This window comes from Vicugna pacos, chromosome 25, assembly GCF_048564905.1.
Source record: "Vicugna pacos chromosome 25, VicPac4, whole genome shotgun sequence".
Taxonomy (NCBI): domain Eukaryota; kingdom Metazoa; phylum Chordata; class Mammalia; order Artiodactyla; family Camelidae; genus Vicugna; species Vicugna pacos.
In genome coordinates this window covers 40,137,252-40,159,591 of record NC_133011.1, presented here as the reverse complement: position 1 = coordinate 40,159,591, position 22,340 = coordinate 40,137,252, and the positions used below count along the sequence as shown (strand labels likewise).

General features: G+C 51.0%; 1 protein-coding gene across 8 annotated transcripts; it reads left to right on the top strand.

The window, feature by feature from the left end:
- The first annotated feature begins 3,778 nt into the window (after window positions 1–3,778).
- Window positions 3,779–21,709, top strand: ZNF250 (zinc finger protein 250). Of its 8 annotated transcripts, none has more exons than XM_072950092.1 (6): window positions 3,779–3,923; window positions 8,269–8,364; window positions 8,557–8,698; window positions 8,835–8,948; window positions 10,511–10,573; window positions 18,559–21,709. In XM_072950092.1, the coding sequence occupies exons 2-6, from the start codon at window positions 8,323–8,325 to the stop codon at window positions 19,833–19,835; spliced, it is 1,638 nt and encodes a 545-aa protein (XP_072806193.1). In that variant the 5' UTR covers window positions 3,779–3,923; window positions 8,269–8,322; the 3' UTR covers window positions 19,836–21,709. The 8 variants fall into 8 exon arrangements, with proteins under 8 accessions (XP_072806193.1, XP_015100702.3, XP_072806195.1 ...); XM_015245216.3 differs by having other exon boundaries at window positions 3,781–3,923; window positions 8,572–8,698; XM_072950094.1 differs by having other exon boundaries at window positions 3,782–3,923; window positions 8,483–8,698.
- The last annotated feature ends 631 nt before the right edge of the window (window positions 21,710–22,340 follow it).

The following is a 22,340-nucleotide window of genomic DNA, read 5'->3' as shown; positions in this document are numbered from 1 at the left end:
AGACAGGAAACAACCCAAATGTCCAGTAGTAACAGACTGGTGAATACACTGCCACACATTCATGAAGGAGAGGCGTGTGTAGCTGCAAGAAAGAGTAAGGGATATCCCTGTGCTCTGCCAAGGAGAGGTCTCCTGAACGCTGTGGCCTGAAAGATGCCGAAGTGCAGGCCTGTTCATTGAGGTTTACTTAGATTTTTTTAAATGGAAGGAGAAACCATAGTCTCAAAAAATGTCTACAGACAGAGGGAGATGACAGGTTGGTGGAAACAGGGAGAGAAGCCAGACTTCTCTGAATGTTCTTTTTTGTCAACTTGGCTTTGGAACCATATAAGCTTTACACAATCATAAAACAAAATTATATAAAACTGGAAAATGTAACCTTAAAAAGCAAAAGCAAAATGAGACAAGTGAGCTAGTATATACAGTTGGGGTCTGAACTCCACAGAAACAAAAATGTTTAATTTACTTTGAAGCAGAATAATATCCAAAATGGGATAGATCCTAACAAGAAGAACAGCAAAGTAATTCTAGATTATTTTCAATAATCATACTGTTAATAACATTGGCATTGTTATTCTGACTCAATTACATATAAATAGTAAAGTAAATAAGTAATTATGTTTAGATAATTAGGATCCAGGATTTTAAATATAGAATAAAAAGAGATACAAATATAAAATCAAAGAAGTTAAAGCCACCTAGCCCTAAATTTTGAATTTGAAATGTAATTCTGAATTCATGGGGTTTTTTACATTTAAAACAATGTATTCTAGCTCTGTCCTCAGAAACGACCTCGAGGCAACGTCCAGCCTCATGGCAGCGAGCACCTGCAGAGCCCAGCTGTGTCCTCCAAACCCCACTTCCTACTGAGAGGGACTGGGGCTCCCAGGATTACGGGAACTGAGCCTGAGGTGTCCTGTCATATCAGAAACTGAGGAAGCCATCAATAATCAAAGGGCTTGTGTCAAAGAGACTCAGGGCGAACTTGAAGAAGTTCACACTGACCACAGATGGGATGATATGAGTATTAATTTTCAAAACTCGAGGTGGGAGGGTGTAGCTCAGTGGTAGAGCATGTGCTTAGCATGCACGAGGTCCTGGGTTCAATCCCCAGTGCCCCTGTTAAACCAAAAAAATAGACCTGATGACCTTTCCCCTCCAAAAGAAACAAACAGATAAAACTGTAATGAACTAAAATGCATTATATTTATTAAATTTTTTAGTTCAACTAATAATAGAAAAAAGAAAAGTACCAAACTGGTCACCTCTGGAGAATGCTAGGAAACCAATTCATTATTCTGAAAGTTATAAATAAAGGCAATAATTAAGCATCTACTTGCCTTTTCTCTGTGGACCATATTTCAGGGCAACCAACCAATTTACAGGGGGAAGTTTGTCTTTATAGAACTGTTTGCACAATGCAGAAGGGCGCCAAAACCAGAATGTCACCATCCTGCAAACTCCGAGTGGGCTGCACTCGGGCAGAGGCTACTGGACGAACCCAAGCCCCCGCCTATGAAGTGTTCTTGCCCCTGCCAACCTAACCCAGTCAGTCTCTACAAGCTTGCAGCACTGTCTAAGGACAGAAAGGTACCACAAGAATGCAAATGGCAAAATCCCAAGTGTGAGAAACAATACAGGATGCTGACTTTAATGAATAAATTTCAAAGTGGAAGAAAAGAGGTGGGAGGAGGCTATCGGTTAAGAGATTTTAAAAACCTATCGACCAAATGCATTGTGCATTTGTGTACCTAGTTTTAATTCGAATTTACACAAACCGATTGTAAAAAAAAAAAAAGATAATATTAATGTATGAGAAAAATGGTAGAATCTGAACACTGATTGGATATTTGATGATAACAAGCGATAATTGTCAACATTTAGGTGTGATAACGGTTCCATAATAGTTTTGTAAGGGCCCTTATTTTTCAGAGACAGATATGGAAGTAATTATTAAGTAAAATGACTTCATGTGTGGGATGGGAGGGGAGTAACTGAATAAAGAACAGGTGAAAAGAGATGGGTCAGTTACTGTTTCAGCTGTGTGATGAGCATGAGGTTTCAATGAGGTTTCACGGTACAACTTGCCCTACTTTTGTACATCTTTGACATTTTCCATAGAAAGAAGCTAAAGGAAAGAGTGAGGGGGAAAGTGGGTCCTCAAACAGGGACTCCTGTCCCTCTTGCCTGCTCCGTTTTCCTTCCCTTCCCAGCACACTGACTGCCAAAGTCACCTAATTTGCAGCTTTATGGTGTTTTCCCCACCAGGACGTGAGTTTGAAAGGAAGGAGCTCTTTGCTTTGCCTGCTGCAGATAAAGGAGATCAGGAGACTGGACAACTGGTGCGGACAGCAGAGGCCTAGTCTCCTCACATTCTCCCGGGAGCCAGCAAAGGACAGGAGGCAGGGGGCGGAGGGCGCACAGAAGGCGTTTCCCAAGCGCAGTCAGACCTGTGGGGTCAGTGCCCAGCAGAGGAGTGGCTGGAGAAAAAGGTCACCCTTTATAATGCAGATTGAAATTGCTGGACAGGTGAGGCGGCGTTTGAGGGTGTCCACTCGCCAGTGTCGGTCATCCGTCGGTTCGCTTCTTGGCCAGGAACTCTTACAGGTACTTGGGACGTGCCAGTGAACAAAATGAGCAGACTTCCTCTGGCACTTACGTTCTAGACAGGAGGGTGGGAAAGGTGCTCAGGAGAGATTTAACTTGCATTTCCCGTGTTGTGAGTAATGTTTGAGAGTCAGTGGTATTTCATTTTCTTTGAAAAGTTCATATTATTTGTCTAGTTTTCCTTAATGATTAGAGTAAAATCTATATTTTAAGAAAATGTGCCCTTTTGCTGTAAAACGATGTACGAATATTTTTTTCCGGTTTGAAGGGTGTCTTTTTTTTACTTTGTTTTCATTTTGTGTGTGTGTGTGGTAAAATTCATCCTTCCAAATTTGATACAGGAGTTCTCCATGTGGATTCTGTGATGACAAAAACCAGTTGTGCATAGAAGGCTTTCCACACACAGTACACTCACAAACGTCAATGGAGATGAAAGCTTTAGTGATCATTTAATAAAGCACATGCTTTGAGAACTGTGGGCCTACACAACTGGTTGCCTACTGAATATCCAGTTCCCACTTCTTCGTTACAGATTGAGTCCTGATTTTGTTGAGCGTGATACTGTTCCCAGATGGAAAGCTACATTTTCCAAGCTCCCCTTGGAAAAGCTAGAGCTGGTCTTGTAACACTTCAGGCCAGGGAGCTTTGAGTCACCGAGTGTAGCTCTGAACCAGCTCTCTACAGTGAAGCTGACTGAGAAAGTATTTGCTTTTGTTTTTTGCTTTTTCACATTCTGCCTGGAGTGTGGATGTGATGCCAGAGACAGAGCAGCTTCTTTGAAACCATGAGGCAGAAGCAACGCAAGGAAATTGGCTACAGCTTAAGCAGTTGCCTGATATGAAGAGCTTAGATGGGGGTTCCGTAAATAGCTAGCAAGGCAGTAGAGCCACGCAGTCTAATGGCCTCCTTCTTTAATTACTTTAACACTGGCAACTGGACAAAACCAGTCCTAAGGCCAAACTCAGCCGACCTTGGCGGTCCCGGGGCTACGCAGGAAGCTTCCGCGAGGTCGCCGGAAGTGCGGCGTGTTGGGGGCCAGAGCGCGGTGTGGCCTCTCTAGGCGCGATGGCGGCCTCGTTTCTCGGTGGTGGAGAGCGCGGCACCGCGGTCAGTCGGGAAAAAAAGAGCCGGGAGGGGAAGGTGGGGCCGGGGGCCGACTGGGAAGTGTCGCGTTCCGGGATTGGTGGCGTGGGAGGTGTGGGCGGAGGCGCGGCCCTCCGGGATTGGCGGGCACGCAGACGAGGCGGGGCGTCCCCTTTGTCTGGGTGGCTGCGGGCGGGCGGCCGCCCCTCGCGCGAGAGGCTGCGGCGAGGACGGTGAGTAGAGAGCGCGGCGCCGGGACCTTCCGCCCGCCCTCCCGGGGCCGCGCGCCCTCCCCACGGCCGGGCGCTTCCCGCGCGCTCGCCCCCGCCCCGGGCCCTCCCCGCGCCCCCGCTCGCCGGAGGACCGGTGGACCGGCGGACCGGCGGCCCCGGTTCTCTGCCCGCCGTGCGTCGCCTAGGCCCTGCCGCCGCGCTCCAGCCCTGCCCTCCATTCCCGTCCGGCCGTGGGTGTTGAGTGCGTCCTTGTCAAGCTGCATGTGACCCGGATGGCGTGTTTTGTTCTGGTGTGGGCGTTTTGAGCCGGAAGAATTCAAGTTTTTAACGCTCAGATGTTACTCTCAAGGCCTTTGGCTCTGAGCCGGGGCCCCTCCAAGACTGGCTTTAATATAAACCGCTGTTTTCCTCTCGTGCTTATGAGACGGTGGCTGCATCTGGAATCTGTTCTGGCGTGGGGGCGAGTTGGGAATCTAGCAGCAGTTTTTCCCCTAAATCCTGATATGTCTGGCACTCTACCTATTGAAAAACTATCTTTCCATTGACTTGGAAAACCACCGTTGTCCTGTGTCAGATTCTTCCTGTCCCGGCCCATTCCTGGGACTCGCGGTGTTTTGATGTGCATAAGGGTTGGATTTTCATGCAGATCCGTGCCCCACCCCGCGGGCTTTCTGCTTTTGGTATTTTGCTGAGAAAGGCCTTTCCCGTCTAAAGTGATAAAAATTTACCTGTACTTTTATTCAAGTTCTTTTTATGATGTAATTTTAAAATTTAGGTCTTACTCGTTAGCTGAAAGGATTCATTCCACTTTTGGCTTATGGGATGAAAATGATCTAATTTTATCTGTGTTTTTGCTCAACTCTCTGGGAGGTTGGTTGAGCTTTGTGCAAAGGTCCACTTTTATTTGTTGGTTTGTTTCTTTGTTTTTAATGAGGTGTAGTCACTTTACCATGCTGTGTCAATTTCTGGTGCACAGCACAGTGCTTCAGTCATACAGGAACACACATATATTCCACTTTTAGACCATTGTCCAGTTCTGCTTATTGGCCGACCTTCTCGAAATTTGACAGCCTGGCCTGTCTCCGTGTGTTTACAGATGTGGCCCTGCTCTGCCCCTCTGGTCCTGGCCCTCTTGGCTTTTGGCATGGCTTTGTGGACACGGGGGCAGAATTAACGTCTCATTTCTCATGTTTATTTTAAGCTTGTTTCTTGTTGCACCTGTGAACAGAACCTTTTTTCCTGTGTGTTTCCTGACTCCGTGTTGCTGGCGCGTAGGAAAGCTGCTTGGATGCACATCTGTGGTCATTTGCTTCGGAAGGTGGCAGGGTTGTGCTTTGTGCTTTCAGGTGGTTCAGAACTGCATCTTTGGAAGGTGCTTCCACCTGGAGCGTTGGGCTCCGTGGCGATGAAGAAGGAGGCAGTGGGCATTGGAGCTGGAAAACCTGGGGTGAGGATAGGGAGGAGGAGGGAGGGGACTGGGAGTGTGCCTGTCACAGCCTGTCACTGTGGGCTGGGTCTTGGGAAGGACAGGCATGATTTTACATCAAGATCATCAGTAATTCCATCAAGAGTGCCAAGTTCCTATAGCTTAGCTTACAAAACAAAATAGTAATAATAAAGGTAAATTCTGAGTTGTGTTTCTGCAGTCCCGTTTTTAGTTCCTGTGAGTCAGAGCGTCTCACTGCAGTGTGACCACTGGTGCAGAGGACGTTGATCTGTTTCGGTTTGGTTTGGGTTATTTCCTGGGGAATCTCCAAAAACAAAAATCCTGCATCTGAAGACTGACCCTGAGCTGTGGGTGGGCGGGCATCTCTGGGCTGGGTGCTTTTTGTACTTGTCCCGGTGTTGGGGGTAGCGTGTCCTGCAGTAGATGTTCACCTGGTGATTGCTGCTGCTCTAAAGGATGTGATGTATGGTCTCACTGCTCCTTTAGTTTCATTCACTTACTCCGCAAACTTTGAGCTGCTGTCTGCTCTGCTGTGAACTGAGTGAGGCAGAGCCCTCCCAGGGGGTTCAGGAAGGGCTTCGGCGAGAGGGCGACATGGCCAGATGTCATCCAGTGGGCAGGAGCCACCCAGCAGAGGGGAGGCCTGGGCAGGGGCTGGAGGACAGTCACTATGTTCCCTCGGTGGGGCCGGGCAGGACCACTCTGCCATGGGGCCAGGTCCTTGGCGCACACAGAGGCTGGATCAGGACTGGGGTGTGAACGGCGAGGAGGAAGTCTCCTTCAGGATGGGGATTGGATGCAGGTGTGCAGACCAGCTGGGGCCGAAGTGGGGCTCGTTGCTGGGTGCTAAGTGTCTGAGGTACTAGAGGACGTCCATGTGGAGATGTCCAGTTGGAGGACAGGATTGCCAGCTCAGCACCAAAAAAGGAGCCCCTGGACTCACTGAACATCCAGGCTGTATGATGGCCACTCCCAGTGCCCTGTATGTAGTGAATGTGGAGCAGGAGGCAGCTCAGGTGCACAGACACTGAGTCAGGAGGCAGCAGGAGCCGGCCTGGCCCACGCCTCGTGGCCGCATGAGCCAACACCTCCTGGACCAGCTGTACTAGCCGCCAGCACCCCTTGAGGAGGCCCTGAATGGGATTCCTCTTGGTGTTCTTTGTCTGACCCTGGCCCAGGTGTTGTCAGGCCATGGTGCAGATGGCTGCCTATCTCTGCCAGGTTCCCAGGGCACCAAGCTGGATTGTTCACGAAGGTCAGTGCCTCATGCAGATGAGGAGGACAGAGGCCCCCACGGAGAGGGCAGTGCGCAGGAGACCTAGTGGTGACTGAGTTGCTGGAGGGCAAGGTGACCCACTGTCCCCACTGCTAGCAGTAGACAAGAATTTAGCTGCATGAGGTCATACAAGACTTACCAGGGCCGCTTGGGGTGGAGGGGAAGGAGGCCACACGGGAGGCAGCTGCACAAAGCCATGGGGAGGATGACTGAGCACAAGGAAAGGCAGGTCTGGGAGACCCAGGAGGGGACACAGTTGGGGGTGGGACATGGGGTTGCGGGGAGGGGACAGGGAGACTGGAGGGGATGGAGAGGCAGGAGGGGTGGTGCTGCCCTCAAGCTGTGGGGATGGGTTAGCCGCCGGGAGGTCAGGGGATGCTGGCTTCTCTACGGCAGGTTCCGACACCTGGCCACACGGACCATTCCCTGTTGTTTCAAATTCCATTCTTGCCTGTCACCCAGCGTCACATTTTCAGGTGAATTCTAAGGTAGTTTTATTCACTTCAGAAGGCTTCTATTGGAATTCTAATTAGAGTTGTGTTGCACTTACACACACAGAAACACACACACAAATTTGGAGGGAATGGGTGTTTTTGGTGAACGAGGGATGGGGCAGTGAGGGCCAGCCTCTCACCAGAGCCTCCTGTCCCACAGAGGCGGTCACAGTTTGGAGTTCAGCATGTGTCTTTCTGAAGGTTATCTATGTAAACATACTCATGCACCTGCTGTTCACCAAAAAAATGGGGTGATAGCTCCGTGACTTCTGCTTGCAGGCGACCCTCGGTGTGAGGTGAAGTGTCTGTCCTGTTTGTTGAGGGGCCCACGTGTGGAGGTTGAGCTCAGCCTTGTGTTGCTCTTTCGTGAGTGATCTGCCCGCTGGGCTTCCGTGTCCCTCTTGCAACCCCCCTCGGCCTCCAGAAGATGTCAGCCCCTTTACCCTGCCAGCAGAGCTCTTGGTCCCCCCTTTTGTCTGACAGTTCAGGTGTGATGGACACAAGCTTAACTTGTCCTGATGTGTCCCCCAGAACCCGCCCACCACTCTGGGCTCATCCACCAGAACCCACTGCATCTCGTGCATCAGCTGCACCACCAGAGCCGCCCCCAGGCTGACAGCCTCTGCCCCGTGGGCGCACCAGGGCCACTGGGGCAAGGCCAGGCATGGCCGTGCACTGGCATGCCCACAGGAGCCTTGTGCTGAAGCTGAGTGTACAAGGCCTGGGTGGGGTCCCCACAGGAGTGCAGGCCTCCAGCTTCTCACTGGGGGCCGTCTCTGGCGGCAGCCTGGCCCGTGGCCCACACCCACACCAGACCAGACCACGTGACAGCTTGGCTTCTCAAAGCCCTGGTGGATGCTCCCACAGAAGCCTTTGTGTGTCTTGTGGGCCAGGCCTGGTGAGCTGGGCAGATGATTCCCCAGTGGCAGGGCAACCAGCTGACCACAAGGACCCCAGGGGTATGGAGAGCAAAGCCTTGTGGCCAGAGCCCTGGGGTGCATAGCATCCTCCAGCATCTCAGAGGTGGGACCTTCCTGGGCCCAGGGCCATAGCACCTGGGTCTGTCTATCCATGTCGCTCTGTGGGTGGAAAGGCTGGGCCCCTCACGTGCTCCCTTCTCTTCTTCAGTCCCACAGTCTCCTCCAATTTCCGTCTTCCTCGAAGACCCGAGGGGACCAGGTGATGGCAGCGGCCGGGCTCCTGCCGCCACTGGCGGGACCCCAGGTGAGCTGCCCCTGTGGCCTGGGCAGGACCTGGTCCTCCCCCTACTCCTGCTGGCAGCCTGCACACCACTGCTCCCATGAACTCTGTGGCCCCTTACGACCCCCTCATTGTGTCCCAGGGTGTCTCCCCATACCCCACGTTGCTCACACCCACTTCGACTCGGATGTGGAGACTCAGTCCGACCCGCAGCAGCCCCTGTCCTTCCAGGCCAAGGTGACCTTCGAGGACGTGGCTGTGCTCCTCTCCCAGGAGGAGTGGGATCGCCTGGGCCCTGCTCAGAGGGGCCTCTACCGACATGTGATGATGGAAACCTACGGGAACGTGGTCTCCCTGGGTAAGGCCCCTCAGCAGGCCTCATCTGTGTCTGTGCTCGGCCCTGGGGGCAGCGGGTCTCCCGGGGTGGGGCCATGTCTCATGCCTGCAGGCCACGTGGGAGGGTGAGGGTGCTCACAGCTGTTGTGTATGAGCAGGACTTCCAGGATCCAAGCCCAGGGTGATCTCCCAGCTGGAGCGAGGAGAAGAGCCGTGGGTCCTGGACAGGCAGGGGGCAGAAGAGCACAGGGGCCTGGGCAGCGAGCACTCAGGTGAGTGTGAGAAGCCAGCCTTCCTTCTCTGAGGGCTGAGCAGGTCCCAGCACCTGTGGGTGCTGGTGGGGGACCAGGGGCTTCCACTTGGGCCGGGCCAGGCCAAGGCCCAGTGCAGGGGTGAGCGTGGAGGGGCAGCATGCTGGGCAGGGGGAGTGCACGTGGTGATTATGCCCCTGCGAGGCCCTGTTCTTATGGGACGTTCAGATTTTGAGGGATGCCTGGTTAAGTTAGGATAGAAGGAAGGAAAGCTGAAGCAGGCCGTCTGAGATGAGGAACAAGACAAGGGAGCACACACCCCAGCCACACGGCCTTTGCTGGGGTCCCACTGAGTATGAGGCAAGACACACAAACACACAGCAAAACTTAAAGCTGTAAGAATTGGAAAGAAGGAAGAAAAGTGCTGCTTGTAGTTCATGGGAGTGTCTAGTTGCAAGAGGATTGATCAGAATTCGCAGGAGAGAATTTACAGGGACAAAATCAGTTTCAACTCTGTTCATCAGCAGCAAAGGTGTGTTTTTTTTCTCCCCCCCCCCCACCATCTTACTGGGATACAGTTGACATACGGACCACATGTTTAAGGAGTGTGGCATAATGATTTGACTTTACGTACACCGTGAAATAACGACCACAGTAAGTTTAGTCAACATCCCTCATCTCCTAAAGGTACAAAAACAAGAGAAAAAGTGTTTTTTTTAGAAGGTGTGACTTTTTAAGAGATAACATTTACTGCAGCACCAGAGATGGGACATACCTAGTGATTAATCTAACAGAAGATGTCCAGACTTTCATGGAGGACAGTGTGGAAGGGAAGGTGGCCGCCAGCAGTTCCTGAAACAGAGGCGTCCAGTGAAGGAAGGGGCATCTGAGTCTCAGGAAGCCTCAGCTAGCCTGTCCTGCCAGATGTGGCCCCTCAGGATGTTTCTGCCTGGCTTCAGGGTCCCGGCGTGGCACTTCCCCCCTTGTTTCTGAGGACTGTGTGGAGGGGCACCAGGTGTTACAGACAGCCCGCCCCTTAATGACCTTGGAGGTCAGGTATCCTCAGAGGAGCAGTGAGTGTGCTGGCCCCAGAGGAATTCAGTTTTCCAGTGAACTTAGGGAAAGACACAGCATCGTGTCGAGGAAACCTGAAATCTTGTGCAGAACTCCAAACCGCTTGCTGACTGCAGCCGCAGTGGGAAGACAGCTGCTGCCCACCAGACCCGGGCTCCCTGGTGGCAGCTGCAGTCCCACCTGACGGAGATCTTAGATGAGTGCCTTCGGGTTTGATGCCAAAGAGACAGATTTCCCCCAGAGTGTGGCAGGTTGGAGAGGAGAAGCTTCTGCACAGAAGAACCTGGTACCCCCATCCCAGCCAACCCCACCCGCAGCCTCAGAGGAGGGGTTCTGAGAGATGGTGTGCCCAGGGCAGGGCTATCTGCTGCAGCCTGGGGCCCCAGGGCTCTGACAGAGGAGCGTGTGCCCCTGCCGGGCCCTGTGTTTCTCACTCAGAATTGTACTGTCTTATAATAGCAAATAATGGAGAAGTGTTTGTTGTCCCTTCAACTCTGTTCCTTTCACAGGCGGCCTCACGTGTGACCACATGACGGCTTGTGTGCATCAAGACAGTTCGTCCTGTCCATGGGGTGAGTGTACGTTTGAGCTGCTTTTTCATCCAGTACAGTCTTTTGAAGGTGCTTGTAGGCCACCAGAATGTAGATTCCCACGGTGGTCTGAGGCAGAGCGTGTGTTCTCACACAGCACAGTTTCCACAAAACATCAGGGAGGGTTTTTTAATTCAAAATGTGTTTCAGTGGAATTGTATTGTCTTGTCACACTCAGAACATTCCTCCCTACTCTGTGCTTGAAACAGCATCTGAGAGTGAGGGCAGAAGGCGCCTGTCCCGGCTCTTGGGCAGCCTGAGTCTGTCTGCTGTGGGTGACTGAGGGAGTGATCGCTGTGCAGTTAATTTATTTTCCCGTGTCACAGTCATCTTCCTCATCTCGTTACTTTGGCATCAGGCCAGAAGCCACCCGTTCAGGAAGCTTTAAATGTTAGACTTGATACTTTTCAACGCAAATGAGCAATTATTTCTTTGATCTGCTGGCTTTATTCAGTGAAGATGAGGCTTGTAAGTCAAAAACCAAAGAGCCAAAACTTGTATACTATTTTAAAAAACACATAGTGTAACTTTTGAAAAATACATAAAAGTCTTATTATACAGATGGCAGTGAATTCAGATTTTTTTAAATGAAGAACCTATTAAATGCTATTACCATTTATCAGTTCAGTACACACTGAATAAATCATTCCTCTGAAGAGAATAAAAGTTGAAGAAATGCCCAATAAGACCAGTGGGCAAAACATAAACAAGTTCTTTTTTCTTTTAATTGATATGTAGTTGACTCACAATATTGTGTTAGTTTCAGGTAAAGTGATTCAGGTGTATTTTTTTTTAGTTCTTTCCCATTATAGTTTATTTCAAGACATTGAATGTAGTTACCTGTGTTACACAGTAGATCCTTGTTTATCTATTTTATATTTAGTGGTGTGTATCTGTTAGTCCCAAACTCCTAATCTATCCTCCCCCTTTTCCCCGCTAGTAACCGTAAGTTTGTTTCTATGTCTGTGAGTCTTTTTCTGTTTTATAAATCAGATCATTTATTCTATTTTTTAGATCCCACATATAAACAGTGATATGTGACATTTGTCTTTCTCTGACTTACTACACTTGTATGATAATCTCTAGGTCCACCCATGTTGCTGCAGATGGCATTATTTCATTCTCTTCTATGACTGAGTAATATGCCATTGTGTGTTTATACTGATCTTCATTATTTCCTTCCTTCTGCTATAGGTTTTGTTTGTTTATCTTTTTCTAGTTCTTTCAGGTGGCAGGTTAAGTTGTTTATTTGGCATTTGTCTTGTGTTTTGATGAAGGCTTGTATGGCTGTGATCTTGCCTCTTAGAACTGGTTTTGCTGCGTCCCATAGGTGATGTATGGTTGTGTTTTCATTGTTTCTCTTGAGGTATTTTTTAATTTCCTCTGATTTCATCATTTACCCATTTTCTTTTTCCTTTTTTCAGTTTTATTAGGTAGAATTGTTACAATTTTCATGTATACAGTATATCATGTGTAAATACATATATACAATATGTTGCACATATATTTTTAAGTTTACATGTTTGTACTGTTCATTGTTTCTAAGAACAGTTTAGAGCTTTAGCTTTTTAAACATAGTTATCGAAGGAGTACAGCCAACCACAAAATAAGAATCAGCAGAATGCAGCAATCCAGTCATAAAGGATAGTCACATGTGCTTACACATATTCAGGAATTCAGTCATCTAAGTTATAAATAATAAGCAGATCCTTTGTGTCCTTTTTTTTTATGATTTCATATATAAGTGATACCATGGCATTTTTCTTTCTTTCTGGCTTATGATCCACTGGTTTTTTAGTGGCTTGTGTTTATTCTCCATGTAATTGCTTTGAACAAGTTCTGATAGGAGAGAAATACCAAAGGGCCAGTAAACATGAAACTACTCATCCTTCATTACCTGTCAGTAAAGTGGATGTCAAGACCACCGTGATATACTGTGTCACACCTTCAGAACAGAGCAGAATGGAAAGATTTGACGACACCCAGGTGGGCGAGGGTGTGGAGCAGCTAATGGGGGGTGGGGAGGCACACACTCACCTTGGAAAGCAGTTTGCATCAGCTGGTGAGGCTGAGTATGAACCCCCCTGTCAGACATTCCTGTGTGAGGAGGACACATGTGACAGCACAGGAGTCTTCACAGAGGCTTCAGGTGAAGACGCTGGGAGCAACCCAAGTGCCCACCAGCAGCAGGATAGACAGACAGACACAAAGACACATGACAGAGCATCTGCAGTGGACATGGTTGGGTAACTGCTGCAGGAGGACAGAGTGACTCCCAGAAACACGATGTTGAGAGGGGAAGGCTGTGAAGACCCAGGGACCTTGGAATTATAGAAATCTCAGAAATACGCCTAACTAAATTCTGATATAGAGACACAGGGTTCTAAGATTAAACTGCTTTAAAAAAGAAGCAGCAGGGGGTTTTCCACTTCCGTTCAAGGGGAGGTAAGAGGGACCAGAGTTACCCTCCAGTTGAAACAACTGCAACACTGAACAAGATACATGAAACCGCACCTCTCAGGATGTGTGACGTCAGTGTCTCGGTGGAAGTCAGTCAGTGAAGGAAAGGAGTCCCTGGGAGGCAGAAAACAAAGGTGCGCCCTTCTCACAGCCTGGAGAAGGTCGCAGAGCAGGGAGGGGAACCCGGCAAGCCCAGCCTCCCCAGGTTAGGGAGGCCTGGCTAGGCGTCCAGGGATGCTGAGGTGGCTGGAGTTCTCACAGAGGAGTAACAGAGAGGGGTCAGTTTGACAAAGAGAATTCTGCAGATATGAGTCCCCCACATCCTCAGCCATGTACAGGTAGCATACATGTGCAAGGAAGCAGTCCAAGGCCAGGGAAGCGCTGCCTGAGGGAACTGGAGGGAGTTGAAGCTGTGGCAGCCAGCATCAAGTGTGGTTCTTGTGAAGGGCCCCATTCGTGTGCGGAAGCCCTGGACCCAGCATGAATGTATTGGAGACAGGGCCTTCAGGGAAGTAATTAAGGCTAAATGAGGTCGTAAGGGTTAAGCCCTAACTTGAAAGAATTAATGTCCTTGTAAGAAGAGACCGGAGTTCTGTGTCTTGGCACACACAAGAGAAGATGGTGGCCACCCACAAGCCAAGAGTTCTCAGGATGAAATCTTCCTTGCCAGCACCTTAATTGTGAACTTCCCTGCCACCTGCTGTTCTGGCTCCTCAGTCTGTGGTGTTTTGTCAGACACTTGAGCTGACCAAGGCACCTCCAAGACCCCTGTGCTGTGGTGTGCATGCCCTGCAAAAATCCCTAGGACTGGATTATGGGTTTTCCTCTTATGAATAGGTTGTGTTCAATGGTACTGTTGGCTTTACGGAATGGAGAACCTTCTAAATCTGGGTCTAGAGGTCAGAGAAGAGTCAAACTCAAAGAATGAGAAGGCCCTGATGCGCCACGGCTGCCTTGAAGATGCATGCAGGAGGCGGGAGCTGACGTGGCCATGCTGACTTCCACAAGGAGACAGTCCCCTTGGTCCTGCAGCTCCATGGAACACTGCCAGCAATAAAAATGACCCTAGAAGTGGATTTATGCCCTGAGTCTCCACAGGAGATTTCAGACTGGCTGATACCTTATTTCACCCTGGAGATACCCTGAGTGGAGAACCTAGCCGCGCCGTGGGGAACTGTGGCTGTGCAGAAGGGTAAGCTCATGAGTGCCGGGTGCTCACACAAGGCTGGGTACAGCCTGCTTCCCAGCAGCAGCAGAGCTCCTCTGACTCAGGGCACCACCACTGAGGGTGCTGAGGAGGGCTGCCCTCACGAGTTCGGGAAGGGCCTCAAACACTGCTCTGGCCAGACCTAGAAATACCCAGCACCGGGGACAGAGAAATCCATGATGCCCAGCACCTCATACAAACACCAGACGTGCAAAGGAGCAAGACAACACACCCACAGTGAGAAGAAAAAAGGCGAGTGAAACCAGAAGTGACAGGGACTACAGGGCTTGAAGACAAGGGCGTTAAAACGAAAAGATGTTCCGTGCGTTCAAGGGGCAGAGCAGACACTGAGCATGTTAGGTGGAGCATGGAAGATTTCTTAAGGATCCCAATGAATTTCTGGAGATGAAAATGACAGTGTCTGAGATGAAGAATTCACTGGATAAAATCAGTGGCAGATTAAACATTGCAGAAGAAAAGATTGGTGAACCTGAAAACAAAGTCATGGAAAATACTGAAAAGGAACCGGTGGAGGGCATACAGCTCAGGGATAGAGCGCATGCCTGGCATGCACGAGGTCCTGGGTTCAATCCTCAGCACCTCCTCTAAAAATAAATAATAAATACCACACCTAATTACTAAATTAAAAAGGAAACAGAAGAAAGGCTCAAAAAGACTATTAAATAGAGTGTCAGTGAGCTGTGAGACAACATGAAAAATCCTGTTATATATGACTGAGTGGGAGGGTCAGAAAAATATTGGAGGAGGTGACAGTTGAAATCTTCCCAGATCTGATGAAACTATACACCCACGAGTCTAGGAAGCTCAGTGAATCCTGCGCATAATAAATACGAATGAAAGTATACCAAACCACATCATAATCAAATTGTTGAAAACGAGTGACAAAGAACCTTTGAGAAGCAGCCAGACATGAGACCCTGCACAGAGAAGCACAGGCCAGCTGACGCCGACCGAGGCTGCGGCGGGGACGCTGAGCCGCGCTGGAATGACAGGGCCATCGCCGAGAGGCCAGCACAGGAGACGCGGCAGAATCGTGAGAAATACCTAACAACTTTTTTTAAAAGGAGAAAGAAGAGGGAAGAAGGAACAACGATGTTTAGCGGCTTCTCTGGGGTCAGTGTCCATCTCTTGGCAGCCCACCGCCGCACGGCCGTGTGGGACTTCACGACCTGCCTCCGTACGGGCCTGCTCCGGCTGCCAGGACCAAACGCCAGTGACTGGGGGCTTAGCCGCAGAGAGAAAGCTCACGTCTCACAGGCCCGGAGGCTGAAGTCCAGTCAGGCGCCTTCCCATTCTGGTGTCTTCGAAGGGCATTGAGCCCGTCACAGGGCCCCATCTGACAACTCAACGAGGCCTCATCCCTCCCAGAGGCCCCGCCTCCAAATGCCACCACACGGGGGTGGGGCCGGGGGTGGTTAGGCCTTCAGAGTGCAAATTCGGGAGGACAAACATTCGATCTGACAACTTCCCTGTACCTCCGTCTATAATGTTTTTGATACTGTCATAGGTTTTATGGCTTACATATGCTGTAAACCCACAATGTGTAACTACTGTTTTTGCTTTAGACAGTTGTCTTTTTAGAGTGATTTAGAAAACTTTTTCAGTCTTTCACATTTACCTTCACTTTAACCATTTCCAAAAATCTTCACTTTGTGCAAATTCAAGTTTCTGTCACGTGTATTTCTTCCCCATGAAGAACTTCCTTTAACATTACTTTAGGGTGGATTTGATGGTTATGAATTCTCTCCATTGGGTTTTCTTTCCAAAAAATTGTCTTTCTTTTCTGAAAGGAATGTTTGCTGGGTATGGGGCTGTAAGCTAGCAGGTTTTCCCTTTCAGCACAGCTAGTCTTCTGACTCAGTGATTTGGGTGATGCATCTGCTCTGATTCTTACTTGGCTCCTGTGTCTTGTGTGGCTTTTTCCCCTCTAGCTGCCACTAAGATTTTCTTTTGTGTTGGTTTTTAGCAGTTTGAATAGGAAACATGTTCGCCTTTCTCTGAACTTCTTGGATCTGTGTTTTGGTTTCTCCCACTGTTTTTAGAAAAACCTCAGCCATTTTTTTCTCAGGTATCTTTGCTTCCCTGTTCTGACCCTCCTGGGATCCCACCACATGCCAGTTGGGCTCCTTGGTGTTGGCCCACAGCTCTGGGGTGCCCGGCCCGCTGTTGTTCATTGTTTATTACTCACTTTTCCCCCTTCAGTCGAAGTACTTCAGGCTCCCTGGTTGTGTCCTTAGTCAGGTTGAGTCTACTGGAGGATGAGCATGTCGGAGGCACCCTCTGCCCCACTGCTCCATCGGACCCTTCCTCGCGGAGGCTCCTCTCCGCTGCTCTTCCCTGTGTGACCGTGCAGGTTGTTCCAACACATGGGCCCCCTCCTGGCCTGGTTGTACTATTGCTCAGTCTCTTGACCGTGTGTACATGCGTATTGAGGGTCACCGATCTTTTGTGGGACGGTAGTGGAAGACGTAAGCTGTGGGTCTGGAACTTCCTGTCTGTGGAGTGAGGACACCCAACCTCCTGTGTGCTTCTATACGTCAGTGCTTGCTAGACTTGGGGAAGTGCAACCAGGGGATGCTCTGCTGTCCTGGCTCCTCAGTCTCAGCCATTCCCCAGCTGAAGGATGTTTCTGACTGGGCCTGTGGTTGTCTCCCCCATCCCCGGAGCAGAGGGTTGTCTTCTCCCTCCCCCAGCCACGATTTCATCTGTCCTCAGGAGTGGGGAGACGCCTCCAGTGACTCTCGGCTTCTGTTCCAGAAAGAAGGGTTCCCCCCTCTTCCAGACCTGTACCCCCAGGGGAGCCCATGAGGACGAGCCCTGTGTCTGCAGCTGCCAGGGGTTTGTCAACAATTCCTTGGGTGTTTAAGCTGGATTCTTACCCCTCCCTGCAGCCACAGCCACCATGGGCCTGTCTTCGTGCTGTATGTGACCTCACTTCTGTGTGATAGATTCAGGAAAGTTGAGATTTTGTGGATTATCTGGCTTTGCTGGAAGAGATGCTCCCTCCATCTCCTGGGGGGGACGCCGTTAACAAAGTGATCGACTGATACACATCGTTTTACACAACATGGTGACGACTGGACTGGCCCGTGCGGTCACAAGACTTTGCTAGATTGGGGTTGCGTGCTTCTGATGGCCACAGTGAGGAGCCCTCGGGCCCGGATGAGGAGGCAGTGCTGGGGCAGAAGATGGTACCTGGTTGGCAACAGGAACACAGGTTTGGGCACTGATGTTGGAAGAGTAGGATACGGAGTCGGGAGACATGGGTCCTGGAGGCCCCCGGCCACAGGAGGAGGGAAGAGCGAGGTTCTGTTCTGGACTTTTGACTTGGATGTGTTGGTGGGCCATCCAGATGGAGAGGCCTGGCTGCGGGCAGGTCACCCACCTGAGCCCTGGAGAGCTCAGGGGCAGCTGAAGTTTGGGGTGGGCCCTTTGTCTTCAGTGTCACTTCTGGAAGGGACCCTGGGGAGGTCTCCCACCCCTGCTCCTGCCTCTTCCAAGGTGACCCTTGGAGGGGGTTTGCTGCGGGCTGGCCACCTCCATTCCTTTGCAGGAGGGTTAGTGTCTGGTATGTCTTGGTCCCTCCAGGTCAGGAGACTCGCAGGACAAATCGAGCACGTTTTATTCGCCGACTGCCTTGGCACAAATCTCTCCAAACACTCAAAACGTCTGTCCTAGAAGGCCCCGTGCTTGGTGGGGTACTGCTTTGAGTCTGAGCCCACTGTTTCTCACGGGTCCGTGTTTGGGTTTGAGGAAGCCCACTATACAGCACCTGTCTTCTCAAACCAAATTCTGAGTGAATTAAAAAGTGAAGCTTCTAGTTTAGTAATGCTGTTACCATTAAAGAAAGCACCAGGAAGGCTGATGGGACTTGGAAATACCCTCATCACAGGTAAAGCAGGACTGGGTGAAATGGACTGGCTGTCGCTTGGTGTGCCTCCTAGCGCAGAATTCCAGGGCAAAAGCCTTACCCGCCAGGCTCAGGTGGAAGGGTCTCCCGTGTGTCACAGTCCTGCCGTGTGCGTCTGCTGGATGTGCACGCAGGAGCTCATGTGGTTCCCCAACAGCTCCCCCCACAGTCCTGGGTGTGGGCTGAGGCCGCTGCTGCGACCGCGCATGCACCTCACGGGACAGTCTCAGACCAGCTGGTGGCTTCTTGGCTGTGAGCACTCGAGCCACAGCCCTACCGGCCACCCTGTCCAGCGAAGCACCTTCAGGGTTGACTTACTCTGCAGTTTTGAGCAGGGTTAACGCATTCATTGTGGTTTTATCATCCCAGGATGTGAAAACAAGGAGCAGAACCAAGATGGAGACTTGCGCCTGAGGCCGCTCACCCCAGAGGAAACGTCAGCGATTGTGGGGCAAGCCCCAGCCAAGTGGGCGGAGGAGGGAGGTTGCAAACCTGAGCAGAGCCTCTGCCCGAGCCCTGGCCCTGCCGCGCCCCCCGAAGGCCAGGCCCCAAGGCCCTACAGGTGCGTGGAGTGCGGCAAGTGCTTTGGTCGGAGCTCCCACCTCCTCCAGCATCAGAGGACCCACACCGGGGAGAAGCCCTACGTGTGTGGTGTGTGTGGCAAGGCCTTCAGCCAGAGCTCCGTGCTCAGCAAGCACCGGAGGATCCATACGGGCGAGAAGCCGTACGAGTGTGACGAGTGCGGAAAGGCCTTCCGGGTGAGCTCGGACCTTGCCCAGCACCACAAGATCCACACGGGTGAGAAGCCGCACGAGTGTCTTGAGTGTGGCAAGGCCTTCACTCAGCTCTCGCACCTCATCCAGCACCAGCGCATCCACACAGGCGAGAGGCCCTACGTGTGCGCACTGTGCGGCAAGGCCTTCAACCACAGCACCGTCCTGCGGAGCCACCAGCGCGTGCACACCGGGGAGAAGCCGCACGAGTGTGGGGAATGTGGCCGCGCCTTCAGCGTGAAGAGGACGCTCCTCCAGCACCAGCGGGTCCACACCGGGGAGAAGCCCTACACCTGCAGTGAGTGCGGCCGCGCCTTCAGCGACCGCTCCGTCCTCATCCAACACCACAACGTGCACAGTGGGGAGAAGCCCTATGAGTGTGGCCAGTGCGGCAAGGCCTTCAGCCACCGCTCCACCCTCATGAACCACGAGCGAATCCACACCGAGGAGAAGCCCTACGGCTGCTACGCGTGCGGCAAGGCCTTCGTGCAGCACTCCCACCTGACGCAGCACCAGCGCGTGCACACCGGCGAGAAGCCCTACGTGTGCAGCGAGTGCGGACACGCCTTCAGCGCCCGCAGGTCCCTGGTTCAGCACGAGAGGATCCACACGGGCGAGAGGCCCTTCCGCTGCGCGCAGTGCGGCAAGACTTTCAGCCTGAAGGCCACGCTGATCGTGCACCTGCGGACCCACACGGGCGAGAGGCCCTACGAGTGCAGCCGCTGCGGCAAGGCCTTCAGCCAGTACTCCGTGCTGGTCCAGCACCAGCGCATCCACACGGGCGAGAGGCCCTACGAGTGCGGGGAGTGCGGGCGCGCCTTCAACCAGCACGGGCACCTGATCCAGCACCAGAAGGTGCACCAGAAGCTGTGAGCTCGGCCACCTGAGGGGCCCACTCAGAAGCCCGGCCCCGGCCCGGAGCCCCCAGCCCCTCCCGAGGAAGCCGTTCTTGGGTGAGTCGGTGTCGCAGAGGCTCAGGCTGGGGAAGCACTGGCCCTGTTGTCTCTGCGGAAGCTTGAGGGGGTGCCTCTTGTGTTTTTCAACATCCTGAAGCTGCACTACAGAGTAGTCACCCCTTGGTAGCCAGTTTTGGTTAAGACAGCTACAGTTCACTGTTCAGCATTACTTAACTGGAAGTGAGAAACTACAGGAAGTTAAGGCATACGGATGGCTGTCACAACACAACTTCCTTACACCTCAGAGTTTTTTTCCTTAGGACATTATGACTGTTAGAATTATTGGACCTAAAGTTAGAACGTGGGCCTATTTTCAGTGTTATGTTAAACACTGAAGTGCTGTGTGGATAAGATGACATAAAAAAAAGATTGTCACCACATGTCATGTAATACGGCTAGAAATCCTAAGTGTGTGTGGAACCACTTGTTTTGTATGAAAAAGGGGGAAAGTGTCAAGATTAATCAGTGCAAAGTGATGTAAACTTAGCTCTTTACCTGGTGCTTTAACTTTATTCAGGATCAGAGGGATGTCCTAACTTACGCATGAAAATTTAAATCAAAAATGGGTCTTTTTCTCAAAACTCATCATGACCTGCAGACCCTGTGCGCATAGCCGTGGGATGTGCAGGCTTCTGGGCCCACGTGCACACAGGAAGGGCCGGCACACTCAGACACTGGGCCTCAGAGCTGCTGCACCGACCAGGTGCCTTGAGACATTATGGTGTTTCCCAAAAATGTTACTGAAAAGAGTTCCTATTTCTAACCTTTCTATCCCTATGTTTGAAAGTTTTATTTCACTTTTTTACCCCTAGTTCCAAGAGTCTCATACCCATTGTCATATGCTGTGATGGACCTGGTTTTTTCATAATTTTCCTGAGTTTTTTTTTCTCTCTATGGAGAACATTATCAGCTTCTTAGGTAACATTAAGCAGTAGCGTATGGAGCTCTAAGTCCACAGCACTGCACTGCAGTGCAGACGGACGCTTGTTCTCTCCTCTGTATGTTTCACACCAGAGATGACCTCACAGGGAAGTGCCCACCTTTGCTGACCGAGTCCACAGCTGGCATCTGACTGGATGCTGCTCGGAGCCACTCCTCAGGCATAAGTCCTACCCGTGTGGAAGAACTAAGAGTAAGAAACAGTCCTGTTCCAGTCAGAATGAGAACAAGAGATCAGTTAACTTCAATGTACAGAGATGCATGCTGGGAAAGGCCGTCTGTGTATCACAGTACAAGTCTGATTGCCACGTCCTCCAGTAACCTGGGGTTTTGAGGGAACTCTTTCCAAAACGTACAGTTTGCTTTCCCACCTTCTCCAGTGACGTGTCCTGAGTATCATTCTGCCCTTTCCTGCGGTCAGCTGCCATTGACCCAGGAGGGCAGCTCTAGGGCCCTCTCCCTGGGGAGGACCCCTGGAACGTGCATTTTTGCCCAAGAAGCAGGAGTAGCACACGGCCCGCTGGGACCCATGGGCGGTCTGCCCCTCTTGGAAGTGGCTTCATAGACCAGAATGACCTTTGGGGACCCCTCACCCTGACACCAGCCTTCTCAGCGTTTTCTCCCGTCTCTGACTTGTCAGCAGAATTCTGTACTTGCTTTGGACTTTTTATTTTGAAGTCTTTACGTTTTGTGTACTTAAATCTTTGTATTATTTCTCCTTATGGCTACCAAGAATCTGACACTCAGTTCTCTTCAAGTTTTCTATTTTTTGTGAAATATTTTAGGCCACCGGGACTTTGGTGTACTGTGTATAATCTGACATATTTTCCAATAAAAGAGCAATGCGTGGAACACGTTTATGGGTGAAAGAAGATCAGTAACTTGGCGTGAGGATCTCCTACAAATCAGAGGCCATCGGAGATGAGTGGGCAATCTCCAATAAGAGAAGACACAAGCAGGAAAACCTGCAAAAGGTCAAGGGTGCCAATTTCAAACAGAAACATGCCCCCTGCTCATCAGTTAGTGAAGTCCATGCTGTGATGGTGGAGCTATGAGCAGATGGGAAAGGGCATCGCTGGTGACCTGTGTCAGCTGTGGGGCACAACAGTGTGACCCACCTCTGGAGGAAGGTGACTGCACACAGGACTTGGCTGGCAGGTGCCAGGTAGCCCAGAGGGTCCCTGAGGGTGGCAGGGGCACTTCTAGAGGACAGGCCTGGGAAGTTTAAGCCACCAAATGCCAGCCCATGCGCAGAGGGGTAGGGGGTGGGAGCAGCACTGGGGGTCTTTGGCCCGTCTGATGAGTTTGGAGAACACTTTGTTTCATGTGCAAAAGCTGAGAAATGCCAGTGAGGTGAAGCTCAGGGTCGCCAAGACTGCCCTGACTTCTGACACCAGCCACAGGTTTAGGGATCCCCACCATCACCCTCAAGTTCACTAATCTGCTACAAGGACACACAGAACTCACCTTGAAAGCCAATATA

What these genes read in the sequence shown, in the direction of transcription:
- ZNF250 (XM_072950090.1), top strand. Translation starts at nt 5,212, where the DNA reads ATGCACATCTGTGGTCATTTGCTTCGGAAGGTGGCAGGGTTGTGCTTT. An exon ending in TTGGAGCTGGAAAACCTGGG is followed by an intron (nt 5,371 to 8,268) that starts GTGAGGATAGGG and finishes TCTCTTCTTCAG; the next exon opens with TCCCACAGTCTCCTCCAATT. An exon ending in CGGGAACGTGGTCTCCCTGG is followed by an intron (nt 8,699 to 8,834) that starts GTAAGGCCCCTC and finishes GTGTATGAGCAG; the next exon opens with GACTTCCAGGATCCAAGCCC.